At 35.8% G+C, this 13,024-nt stretch overlaps 1 protein-coding gene across 2 annotated transcripts; it reads right to left on the minus strand.

The window, feature by feature from the left end:
- Positions 1 to 1,243: 1,243 nt before the first annotated feature.
- LOC126732794 (filament-like plant protein 7) lies at positions 1,244 to 10,813 on the minus strand. Of its 2 annotated transcripts, none has more exons than XM_050435819.1 (6): positions 10,363 to 10,813; positions 9,469 to 9,616; positions 7,910 to 8,054; positions 3,941 to 6,437; positions 3,748 to 3,838; positions 1,244 to 2,043 (listed from the first exon to the last, which is right to left on the minus strand). In XM_050435819.1, exons 2-6 carry the CDS (start codon positions 9,565 to 9,567, stop codon positions 1,549 to 1,551), a joined length of 3,327 nt encoding a protein of 1,108 aa, XP_050291776.1. In that variant the 5' UTR covers positions 9,568 to 9,616; positions 10,363 to 10,813; the 3' UTR covers positions 1,244 to 1,548. The 2 variants fall into 2 exon arrangements, with proteins under 2 accessions (XP_050291776.1, XP_050291777.1); XM_050435820.1 differs by having other exon boundaries at positions 3,778 to 3,838; positions 10,363 to 10,808.
- Positions 10,814 to 13,024: the final 2,211 nt, after the last annotated feature.

Genomic DNA, 13,024 nt, shown 5'->3' on the forward strand with positions numbered 1-13,024 from the left:
GGAAAACTTATTAAAGGGCTTCTTAATGCCTGGGGAGTGAAAGTGATGGAAATAGCCTGCTGGTTAAATATGGATTTTCTATTGGGATATGGGACTTCAACTCTCTCCTTTGAGTTCCCCATATGGCTATACCTTTGAAAATATGCATTAAAGCTATTTCTCTTAGCTGTGTAAGTATCTGTGAAGACACTATTCTCTGGGATTCCTCCTCCAATGGGGCCTTTGACCCCAAGAATGCATACTCCATTGCTGCTGGGAATGTCCATCAACCAAATCTTTTTAAAGGTAAATGGATTTGGTCACTGGACATTCTGCCAAAGATTAAACTTCTATGCTGAAATGCTACATATCTTGCTTGCCAATAAAAGTTATGCTGGTTAACAGAGGCAGATAGATTCTAACTGAGAATTCCTGCAGCAATGCCCTTTGCCAGGGTTCTCCTCTCCCTTGGAGACTGATCTTTCTCTTTGGCATTTGGAGTTTGTGTTTACAGAGAAATAACCTGGTATGCAAAAAGGAAGGTCCTAATGTTATGCTCCTTGTTAGAGACTTTTTACAAAGCTGAAGAACACTCCCTTATTATTTCACCTAAGCTGTGTAGGTCCTTAAGAGTTAAGATACTTACAAAAGGTCAGCTGGGAAAAATCACCCTCTTATTGGTTTAAGCTCAACATTGATGGCTCTTCGCTGGGCACTCCAGTCTGGCTGGCGGTGGACTCATTCGAGATCACAATGGTGAGTGGATCAAAGGATTTGCATTAGCCACAGGAGTAACAGTGTTCTTGCCGAACTGTGGGCTTTGAGGGATGGTCTTCTTCTGTGCCTTGTTACTATACCATTCTGTCAAAATTGAGCTAGATGCTAAAATATTTGTGGACTACTTTACCCTAGACTCTTGTTCTTCTAGTTGTAACCTCCCACTAATTACTAATCACAGGACACCATTCAGCAGGATACCCCAGTCAAGGGTAAAGCATTGCTTTAGGGAGGTTAACAAGTGTGCTGATGCTCTTGTTAGAAGGGGAGCTAAACTCAAACAGAATAATTTTTTTTTTTTACTTGTTTCCCCTACTGATATACGCATGTTACTAAGCTTGGATGCTTTGGGTGTAGCCCATGATAGGCATTGTGCTAGCAATGTCGAACCTGACTAAGTCAAGTATTCGCTTTAATATATAGATCTCTTTAAAAATAAAAGAGAGAGAGAGAGAGAGGGAGAAGAAGAAGAAAAGTTCACTCTCGCTCAAGCAACAAAACAAAAGGATCCTCTGATATTAAACTTGGCTCAAGTAAATGTTATCACCTTTAGGAACATCTTCACTATGCAGTAAACCTTATAATGTCCTGGCATCAGTTTTATATACAACATTAATACACACAACATGCAAAACTCTCACTCACGCTCTCTTTCTCATATGATTAATAAAAGCCAAGACTTATTATTTCCCAATTCCTTTACAACAAATCGAACAACTATGATACTAATAATAATAAAAATTGAACCCTGATCACCAAGCTTGCCATCACTTTATCAGTACGGTGATGTTGTCAGGGGGCAAACGGAAGAGATGTTTTCTTACTGTTACCTTTTCTCTTTCTCCACAACAGCTTTCTCCACAAATTCGCGCCTCCTCGATTCTTGCTAGGCACAATTGCCAAAGAACTGCCTGTAGCGTTGTCATCCTCGTGTTTAACACCATTTATAACAAGAATTTTTTCAAGAGGCTGGAATGACCCAATGTCTTTTATAGTGGAATTGCCATTAATTTCTTTGATCTTTGGAGATATAAGAACTTCAGCTGCAGCATCATCCTCTGCTAGCATCTGATCGAGTAGAGAGGAGTGCTGGTTCATGCTCCTGTCCTTGGGTGGGGTTGGGGCTGTGGTGGTGGTAGTGATAATTGTGTCAGTGGAGTTAGCTATGACCTTGTCAAAAAGGGCTGTTTCCCTTGGTGTGGCTAATGCCTTCAATTGCTTGCCCAGGTTTAGGATAGTCTCCTGGCACTCTGCCAACTTTTCTGAAGCAGTTGTGATCTCCCAATCCTGCACAATTGACCAACAGCCCCTCACTCAAAACCAAGTAAGATAGTGTAAAATGTAACTAAGCACTAGTAAGCAACTCTTCAGAATTTTCCAAATTACAATGGCATTGGTAAGAGTGATACTCATTGAATGCATTACAATAATTTTTTTTTTTTTGCTTTCATTTTATTTTACATGAAGTCCTCTCTTTTCAACATTCCTTCTGTGCTAATATAATTAAAGGCGGGTGTACAGCAAACCTAACAGATGACGTAGATTTCTGTTTATTTTCTATAGTATTAATCTTATGGAGAAATCAAGTTTGAGAAGTTCAGTTCAATGCCAATCCTTGCAGCTACTTATTTGTTTTCTGCAGGTAATTCCTACATGTAAGGACATACAGCATTGATCAATTTAATTCATTTTCTGTATGAGGAAAACTTAACAATCTCAAGCAATAAAGGGTGGGAGAGTTTTTCTAAGAATTTGTCTGTCATAGTGGGTGATGGTACCAGTATCCTCTTCTGGCATGATAGGTGGGTTGGGAATAACACCCTTAAATTTCTCTATCCTAAGCTTTACAATTTCTCAGATGACAAGGAAGCTTGTATTTCTGATATTTTGTGTCTTCAGGAGGGGGGAATTGTTAGAGTTCGGGATTTGAGATTTTATAGGGATTTTCAATACTGGAAGCTAGATGCAGCTTGTTCTCGTCTTGATTTATTTAATCTCGTATTCCCCGAGGTGTAAGGAGTGATACTCTTTGTCAGCGCCTCAAAGGAAATGGTAAGTTTGACACTTGGTCTTTCTACCATGAGATCTGGGATGCTCAAAATTCTTTGTTCCCTTGAAAGGGTGTTTGGAAAACTAAGGTTCCTAAAAGAGTGGCTTTCTTTTTGTGGACAGCTACTCATGGTCAAATTCTTACTTTAGATAATCTCATGCTTAGGGGTCGCTCATTGGCAAATCAGCATTGTATGTGCCGTTGTAATGGAGAATCTGTGGACCATTTACTTTTTCATTGTCCTGTTCTACACTCTTTATGGGTTTTTATGCTTCAGGTTTTTGGTGTTCAATGGGTCATGCTAGGCTCTGTGGCGGGGTTGTTATTTTGTTGGCATCATTGGCCTGGGAATCATACTTCAGATATTTGGAATTTGATTCCAAGTTGTTTGATGTGGATTGTATGGTTGGAACGAAATCATCGCTCCTTTTGAGGACACTGAGAAGACATTGGAAGAGTTAAAAGTTCTATGCCAACGTAATCTTTTTTATTGGTCTTGGTGCAAGGGTTTTATGGATTGTTCCTCTCTTTCAGAGTTTAGGTTTTCTCTTAGAATAGCCTCTTGATTTCTTTTTCTTTGTTGTTTGTTTATGTTTACCTGTGTTCATCATCATGAACAACTTGTATTTTTCCTCTCTTTCCATCAATAATATCACTCTAATTATCTATCAAAAAAAAAAAATCTCAAGCAATTCACACATTATGCTCTAGTAGGAAAAGCACATTATTTGTTAATAAAAACAAGGCAATTTTGTTTTCTGATTATATTCTCTATATGCAACAAGAAAATTTTGATGGTCAAATACCCTTTCAACATTGCAAATGTTAGTGAAATACGTTGTAAAAAATTCAGAGTATCAACATCTACAGTGAGCTTCAGTTATCAAATAATTAACAGATTGTAACACTGCAAACAAAAATATAAAGTATTTTCCCACAACCTTAGTATCAGTAACACTGTATGAACTTACAGTCCGAAGTTGCTTTTCTTCCTGATTGAGGTCATGCTTCGGGCTTTTCTTCTTTGTAATGCTGAAAATATATCAGATACAAGGCATATCTTAATAATTCAGACAAATAGAAGTAGTAGTTAATATATTTCAAGGAATTAAAATCATTAGAAAAATAAAGAACCTTTCAAGCTGGAGCTGCAGTTCAAGACATGTGGCCTCCAATTCTTCACAACAGCTATTTTTATTATCCAGCTCCACCTCCAGTGATGAAAGCTTATGCCAAGCCTCATTTAATTCCACTCTGGCTGCTGCAAGTTGTCTATCTAGATCTTCATTCATCAACTTTTGGCCTTCAATGTGACCCTCAATCCTTCCTTTCGATTCTTTTAGAGTTTCCAACTCTGTTTGCAAGCTTCCAATGGTTTTTTCTGATTCAAGAAGTTTATTCATCAGGGATTCACTCTTTTCAGTAGCAGACCGAAGCCTCCCTTCCAAGTCTTTCTTTGCAGATTCCAAATTCATAACTTCATCTCTCAGTTTCCTATTTTCTTCCCTCACATTATATTCAAGCTCTTCCATATGAATATGATGACTGTTAGAAGCAGCAAGCATAGGCAAATATGATAATTGTTCTCTGGGAACACGTAGTTTATCAGCTTCAAAAAAATGACCAATAATTCCAGCTTCTGCTTCACTTTCACTTCGTGATTCATCCCAATCACAATGCTTTTTAATCTCATCCCTCATGCTTGAAACATCTTGTAGGGAAAAGCAATGATTCATAATCCAGTCTAAAGCAGTAGTTACTTCTTGGGCAAATTTGTCTATGTTAGCCTTTCCATTCAACAGATCATAACAACTATGAATAAATTGCTGTAAAACAGCACTGAGTTCAGAAGTTTTCCACTGGAAAACCCGCGCCATGTACCCTGTAGGTGTATCTAAATTTTTGTTGGTGAAAATGTTCCCATCCTTTCTGGATAAGGTCTCAGGGTTATCATAATCCAGAGACGGCAAACTGATCCCTTCAATAAGCTCAATTAGTTTGCCTATCGACTTACCCAGATCCGAGTGCAACTGCTGGTTGCTCTTTTCTGTCAATGAGACGTCAACATGAGATACACCACCAGGAGAATCCATCCCAGAATGTTTTTTTGATGGCTTCCATGAGATGTAGCCATTTACATGTGGGGGATTAGATGCATCAGGATTGTTTGAACTTTCCCTTGCATCAACAACATCTCTGGGGTTTGAACAATTTATATACACCAAAGCTGCTCTAATATCCTCAACTATTTCATCAGGGTCTCTCTGTGTAACACGGTTTTGCTCCAAAACCACTTTCAGTATATCTTGCAGCCAACCAGGAACTTTACCAATTAATGTATCTTTGAACCTGATTTCCTGGTTTGACACAATGAAGCCAGATTCAGAGTCAGAAACTGGAACTATCTCCCTACCCTTTAACTCTGAAGAATCCTCATTTAACTCAGTTTCCAAGGGCTGAGAAGCATGAGAATCTCCAAATGGTTTATCAACAGACACTAACGCTAATCTTTCCATTTCAACAAAGTCATCCATCAGATTAATGTCTGCAGTTCCAATAGTTTTAGATGATGGTGAACCCTTTTGTTTACCATTTTTAAAGTGCTCCAGTTCCGAAATCAAAGCAGAAGCCCATGATTCAGCACAGCTAACCTTATCATCACTGCCAATGTCAGAAATTGATGCCAGAGAGAGCTCATGAGACATACGACTACTCCTTGTTGGCCCCATAATAGTCTGACCTTTTGATACTTCTTCAAGCTGCAACTCACCTTGAGATAATTTGGACGCTGAGCGACCATGCATGATCCTTGAGATTTGGAGTTCATTTGCATTTTGATGAAGGGCTTCCTTGAGATTCTTGTTTTCTTCTTCCATAGCACATAATTGCTCAGTCAGAAAACCAATCTTTCTATTGGTATTCTCGGGAGAGTTATCAATCGCAGAGTCAACCATGATACCAGTTGTATTCAACTTTCTCCTCCTCATTTCAACTGAATCCTTTCCCAGCATTTCAACTTCATTTTTCATTTTCGCTAAAGCAGCAGGACCTGGCAAACGCTTCCTGACTAGGAGACGCAACCTCTGACACTCTGATTCTAACTTTGCAATTTTCTTCACACTCTCTAGGTGTTGCTTGTGAGATGCATCAGCTGTTCGACGATTAAATTCTCTCTCCTCGTTTCGGATTTCAAGCTCCTTCTGAAGTACTCGAACCTCATACTTCAAAGAAGCATTATCTTTCTCTGTGGATTCTAATCTAGTCCTTAGTGCACTAAAATCTGCCTCCAACTGAGTCAACTGTCTATTAACATCTTCGATCAACTTTTCCTTCACCAGGAGGGCCTTGCTAAGCTGAGAATTTTCAACGCCTGTTTTGGCAAGCCTTTTACTTGTCTCTGCTAACTTCTCCTCTAAAACTGCCTGGGTTTTTTCAAATTCCTTTGATGTCATCATAACAGCATCATGAATTCTTTTCTCCTGCTCTTCTCGAACAAAACGTAGCTGTTGCATACATTCCTTGAGTGCTGCATCCAGATGAGCTAATCTTTCTTCACCAACTACCCTCTGCAGTAAAGCTCCATCTAATTCTTGCTTTAGAGACACCACTTCTGCTTCTGCCTTCTCCCAGCCTACATAAAAATTATTTAGCAAAGGATCACTTTCTTGTCATCTGAAGACATAATTTAACCAAGTGCATATCATAAGGTGAGTGGTAATTTTGCAACCCATAACTTTTTTTTTATGCATGAATAATTTTAAGACAAATTGCATTTTAACCTAAGTGGTAACAAAAACCCTAGAGTCTCAAATCTTGCATTTAAAACCACACACTTTCTCAACCATTAAAAAGAGAGGGGGGGGGGGGGGGGGGGGGCGTCCAGTTTTCCCATAATGCTGTCCAAGCACACATGACCCTCTTAACTTAAGAGGGTCTCTTAACTTAAAAACAATGTCATTTGAGCCTAATAACCCCCCCCCCCCCCCCCCCCAAAACAGGAAAAAACATTCACAACCACCACAATCAAAACCCATCACCAAAACACATCTATGGCTCCATCCCCAAAACAAAAAGCACATCAAATGCCCAAACAGCCAATCATCTCCACACCAACTGGCCAAAGGGCCTCGCAACAACTCCCACCTCACTCAAACCCAACCAAGCCCAATCTGCCACACCCAAAACTCATTGCTAAACCAAGGCCACCATCACTGACCATAAAACATAACACATATGCAGCCAGCTGCCAGTTTTTCCAAAATCAAAACAACATCAATTAGAAAAATCAAAATTCTACATTCTTTTCTTTGCCTTTAATTTTCTTGGAAAACAAACAGAAAGTGAACCTGCACCAAAATCCATAGCCAAAAATGACAAAGTATCAAAGTGAACGAAAAGAATTGTGTGTGTGTGTGTGAGAGAGAGACAAATAAAATCATCTCAGTCTGGAGAAACTCCCATTATTCTAATGATATGGTGATTCTTGTTGTAAGAGAATTGGGAAATGGAGTAAAGCAAATTGGGAAAAGCATTCAACATTTTGATGTGTACTGATTGGCTATAATGGGGGGTGGGGGTTTACTGTTTAGATTTTAAATGGTCACAGCAGTGGCAGCATCCTAATATGTTGTCCCAGGATACATCTGAACCTTCTGCAGCTTTACTTTGGTTGGCTATGGTCTTCCTCAGAATGAGGAAACTGAAAAAGGAAAGGAGGAAGAGAAGAAGAGAAAGTGAGTGTTTTCATTTTTTTTTTTTTTTGGTTGTTAAGGAGTTTTTTTAATAAGTTCCAAAACAACATCATTTTAAGTTGAGGGTCCAATATTAATCTTTCTAAAACACACCATTTACAATTTTTCACGTGCTCAGATGTCATTATGGGAAAAATTGACAGAAGGCGATTTTCAATACGGTTGAGAGAGTCAGAGGTTTTAGGTGTAAGATTTGAAACTCCAAGGTTTAATTTAAAATAACCCCAAAAACTATATAGATTAAAGTGCAATTTTTCCAAAATTTTATTTCAAGAAAAGTACACAGTGCAGCCTATAACTTCCCTGCAAAGTACAAGGGAATCTAGAATGGGGAAAAACCACAGTATATCACCTGCAATTGCTTCCTGCGCCATCTTTGCATGGTCCTTCACAAGTTCATCTTTAGCGTCACACTCAGAGAGGGCTGAAGAAAGCTTATCATTTAAAATTCTAAGGTCTTTCTCCAATTTGGCTTTCTCAGTCAGAAGTGTCTGTATCTGAAGAAAGGGAAAAAAGGATAAGGAGCCACAAAAGCCTCAAAGTACATAAAAAAGTTTCCAAATGAAAGACAAAGACATATAGAAAACACTCAAAAATCTGCTCAAGTAGGAATGCCTCTTGGGGAATCACTTTTGAAGTTTCTTTGCCCATACTAGAAGGCACTAGTTTCTTGATAATAGTCACTAGGTTGTGATCCTCGAGAGTCAAAATCTCGTAAAGCTTAGGCATCCCAGAAGGCTAGAACCACACAGGGGAAGCATATTCAGTATCCATAGGAAGCTTTTCCATCTACATTTCATCTTTTGATTGACTTTTGTGATTATTTTAACCAAATCAGGAGTCTTAGTTTGTGATAGAGAATGATCTGAAACATGGTAATGTTTCTCCCTGAGGACAATTGTTGACTGAAAAAGAAACTTTGGTTATTCAGATTTCAGATACACTACTTCAATCTTGTATTATACCGGGTTTTTTATAAACCTCTTTTTAAACCAATATTTCTACTATGAATTACATTTTGGTATTAGCAATAGGAGAGGCACATTATAAAACAAGCTTTTCAGCCAAAGCCTCTAACCAATCTGAAAAATTAATCTAAAAGCTAAAGGCTTCAAGGAAAAACATGCAGATAAAAGGTGGTCAACTCTGGTATTCCAATTCAGATGTTTGTCATTCTGACCCTACTCCCTTGTAGAATATTTAATGGGCAGAATTTGAAACCTGATTTTTTCAACTCCATTGAGTCAAACAATTCCTTTTTTATTTTATTTTTTCCTTTCTAGTCCCCTCTTGATGCATAACCATTTATTGTGTTAATTGGCACTCCTTACAGCAGTATAGCATTTTCTTTTCCTTTATTTTAATTAAAAACTAGAATACAAACTCATTTGGCAGCTGAGATTCAGCTCCTTAATAAAATGACAAAAATCAACTAACACATAATAATCTCATTTCTAAAGCTTGTTCACAAAATTTCCATCATACTCAGGCAAGAAGCCTTTTCTAGTGATACTATAGGCGGTCTAAGAGTATTTAAGCTTTCATCTGTTGAAGTCCTACTGAAGTTCAACTCGACCTTTGACCAATAAACATTCGAGCGAGGACTTCCTCACTATATAAGACAAAAATAGGACTATTAAAGATTTATAGCTAAAGCATTAGACTTAAAACATGTTAAGATGTAGTGCAGTGTGCCTCTGATGTGATGAGAAAATAATACTGTGGAACTCACTAAGCCATGAACTTAAAAGATGACATAATATGAAGAAGATCAACATGTCATCTTGCTAGTAATATTAGTGACTGTTAAATTATCAATTCTCCCAAGAGTTTAAGCTATTGGGACATGGTGAATTTCAATCATTTAACCGCATACTTCTAACAGTGACAAAGAGATAATGACTGAATTACCTCTTCTTCATTTCCTTTTAAAGAGGTGTTTATTTTGTCGGTTGAAAGAACAGTCTTCTCTGAAGATTTCTTCTTCCAAAGCCATGCCTTGTTGTCCATTATATTGCCAAGTCCAGATAGGATAGTATAGGGACTTTATATGAGGAATCTGCATGGAAAAATAAAAGAAGACCAAATTTATAAGTTATAACTCTAATTTTATATCAGTTACTACTGCTGAGCATAAATTCATATATCTGTACAAAAAGATCCGTTCACGAAGAGAAGTTTTCTTGATTGAAAATTAAACAATCCACCATGATGTCACTCTCTTTATATTTTATATCTTCTTTTTGTAATTTTTTATTTTCCTAAAGAGTGCAAAGGGTGCTGCCCAAGTACACAGGAAACATAAAAGAGAATTGCATATCCGTCAAAGAATGAAAGGGAAGAAATAATTTTCACGAACATAACCAATGCACTAATTAAACAACCACTCAATACATTTGGGAAAAAAAAATGAAGCAAACAGCTATGAAAAAGAGCATAACTATTCTTCTACTCTAACCCCATTTACAGAATAACACTGTTTTTCTTCTTACCACTCAACTTTTCAAATAAAATTAGAAATCAAATGATACTCTCTCTCTCTCTCTCTCTCTTACACAATCAAAGATTCAACAAAATTTAACACACAAACTCAAATGAAGTAATATGGCATCAATGAACGTATAGTCAATTAGCTTATCACTAACAATCAGGTAAAAAACTGAGGAATCTCACATTGCAATGGTAATTAAGAAAAAAGCAAAACCCAGAAGCAAGAACTAAATACAGTAATAGCAAGCTAGTTTACCTCCCTTTTTTTTTTTTTTTTCAAATTAGAAAAGACAACAAAAGTTAGATTTACAACACCTCCAAGTTAAAAGTCAATGGAGCAGTAAATCTGAAGGGTCTCTCAACTCAGAAAGTGAAGAAGCCCCCGGGTGTTATTTACTGTGCATGAGGGCTTCAATGCAAAAGAAACCTGAATAAACAAACTATAAAGCGATGAAGAGAGAAAGCAGAGACATGATTAGCATCAACAATGTGCGTGTCAGTACTCACTTCCGATCCCAGCTTGCACAGAAATGGCATAGAGAGAATGAATGAGAGAGAGAGAAATAACGAAGCAAAGCAACACCAACAGAGAGAGAAGAACTAGCAGAGAGCTTTTCTAGAAGAAGAGAGGGTATTAAGTGTGTTTGGTAAACAGGAAAAGTAAAAAGTGGGAAAAGTAGAAAAGTGACAGAAGAGTAGAGAGAGTGTGTGTGTGTTTTTTGGAGTAGAGAAGTACGGAGGAAGAGTTCGGAGATATTTATTTTATTTTGATTTATTTTTGTTGTTTTTGGCAAAAGTGTCGGCTTGGATCTGACGACACAGATGTATCGTTTTATGTGCGTAGTCGTTCAAGGTTTTTCTTTTTTTTTTTGACGCGATTCGTTGCGTTTTGCGCGGTTTGTTTTTGTTTTTTTTTTTTTTTTTTTTTTTTTTTTTTGGCTTTTGCTTTCGCTTTGTTACGACGGACCGGAAGGTCGGAAGTCTTTCTCCACCTGTCAATTCTCTCACTCTCTCTTTTCTCTCTCTCTTGACAAAGTTGATATATATGGAGATACATACTCTTTAACAAAGTTTAACTGTTAGTTCATTAATGTAATAAATTAATAATAACAATTTAATATTTCATAAAAAAAATGTAATAAATTAGTAATAATGTTTATTGAGTAATCAGTAAGTATAATTAATAAAAAAAATCTTGTGATTCATTGACATTCCATTTAGAGATAAGATTCAAATTCTTCACCCCTTTGTTGTAAGAAAACTAATAATAATCCTTATGGAATAAATATATTAAATCTTACCAAAAATTGTTCAACAAAAAAAAAAAAAAAAAAAAAAACTTACTAAAAAGATATTTATTTAGTTTTGTGATATTGCTTTTTGTTTTGTTTTTCAGTTAACATAAGATTTTTAAGTTTGTAGGTATCAAGGATGATAATTTAAAAGATTTAAAGTGATCGGTTCAATTATCTTTTTCTTTTTCTTTTTTCAATTGATTATCATTGGTTATATTTCAATGCATTCAAATCATGTTCAATATTGTCTTCATAATTATGATAGTATGATCTACTTTCATGATATATCTTTTAATGTTTTGCTTGCTTCGAGGAGGCATTAGCTCTCAATATGCTTCAACCTTGAGCTCATCACACGAATAAGATATTTCATGCATTTGATATATGTAATATTAATACGTCTCTCACAGTATATTGATATCACACTACCGTGGATTCCACACAATTATAAGGGTATGTTGGGTAACTGTTTTTTCCACTTAATTTCTGTTTCCAAAAACAATTTTCTATTTTTAAGACTAAAAAATTTGTATGGCAACCCAAAATGGATAGAAAAAAAAAACTGTTCTCAAAACTCAATTTGTGAAGAAAACTGAAAACATGTAAAATGTTGTTTTCAGTTTTTAATTTTCAAAAGTCAATGAAAATACGCATTTAATTTAATGAATCTATCTCATTTAATAAGTTAGCATTAGAGTTCAAATCCTAGTAACAACATATTTTAATATTTTCTATTTTTTTCTTCAAAAAATTATATTTTTAATTTCAACTAACCAAACATGTTTTTGATTTCAAAAATACAAGAAAATTGTTTTTTTTTTGTTATATTCCCAAAAACAAGTTTTTGAAAATAGAAAGCAAAAACTGTTACAAAACATAACCTAAATTTCACACATCGTAATAATCCAATAATTACAACATGGTAAGAGAGATTCAAGCCTTGAACAACTTCGTTGGAAATACTAAGAAGTTTTTATTGAGAAACAAGGCTCTTGGCCATCCACAAATGTAACAAGGAGGAATTATGTGTATTTTATGGCTCAAGGGATTTTATTTATATTATGGAATATCCAATATAATAGAAGTAATAGATCAAAAAAATAGTTGGTTCAATGTAGTTCTAAATTCTAATAATTATGAGTTGTTATTGTATTTTTTATTTATTTAATTACACATTCAATCCTCAACTTCTACTCCATGTTTCACAATGGTTCATGTCTTTTGAATCTTTTATTTTAATTCTTATACTTTAAGTTTGTATCAAAAAGATCTTGCTGCTAACTTTTGCTTTGATTTTGAGTTAAGATTGCTTTGTGAAGTCTAAGGATTTTGACAACAACAAAGGAGGGAAGAGACTAGTTATTCAACTAATTTGTTTTCTTATTTAACATGTGTTTGGAGATAGATAAAATCAAAGTAAGAGTTAGTTGCAAGTACATTTTTGACACAAACATAAAAGTACAAAGACTAAATCGAAACATTTTAAAGGATGAGAATTATTTTTGAAATATGGGACAAAGGCTGAAGATTAAATGTGTAATTAAGCCCTTTTATTTTTTGGTTTATTTGGATGAAACTAAACATGCTCATAGTTAATTACAACAATTTTTTTTCTCATTAACCATGACAATAAGTTAAAGATTTGGATAATAGATCTTTGGAATTGGATAATTCTTAGATAC

Source organism: Quercus robur, chromosome 6 (assembly GCF_932294415.1).
Source record: "Quercus robur chromosome 6, dhQueRobu3.1, whole genome shotgun sequence".
NCBI classification, from domain to species: domain Eukaryota; kingdom Viridiplantae; phylum Streptophyta; class Magnoliopsida; order Fagales; family Fagaceae; genus Quercus; species Quercus robur.

What these genes read in the sequence shown, in the direction of transcription:
- LOC126732794 (XM_050435819.1), bottom strand. Translation starts at nt 9,567, where the DNA reads ATGGACAACAAGGCATGGCTTTGGAAGAAGAAATCTTCAGAGAAGACT. An exon ending in CTGCAGCTCCAGCTTGAAAG is followed by an intron (nt 3,839 to 3,940) that starts GTTCTTTATTTT and finishes ATATATTTTCAG; the next exon opens with CATTACAAAGAAGAAAAGCC. An exon ending in ACAGTGTTACTGATACTAAG is followed by an intron (nt 2,044 to 3,747) that starts GTTGTGGGAAAA and finishes TCAATTGTGCAG; the next exon opens with GATTGGGAGATCACAACTGC.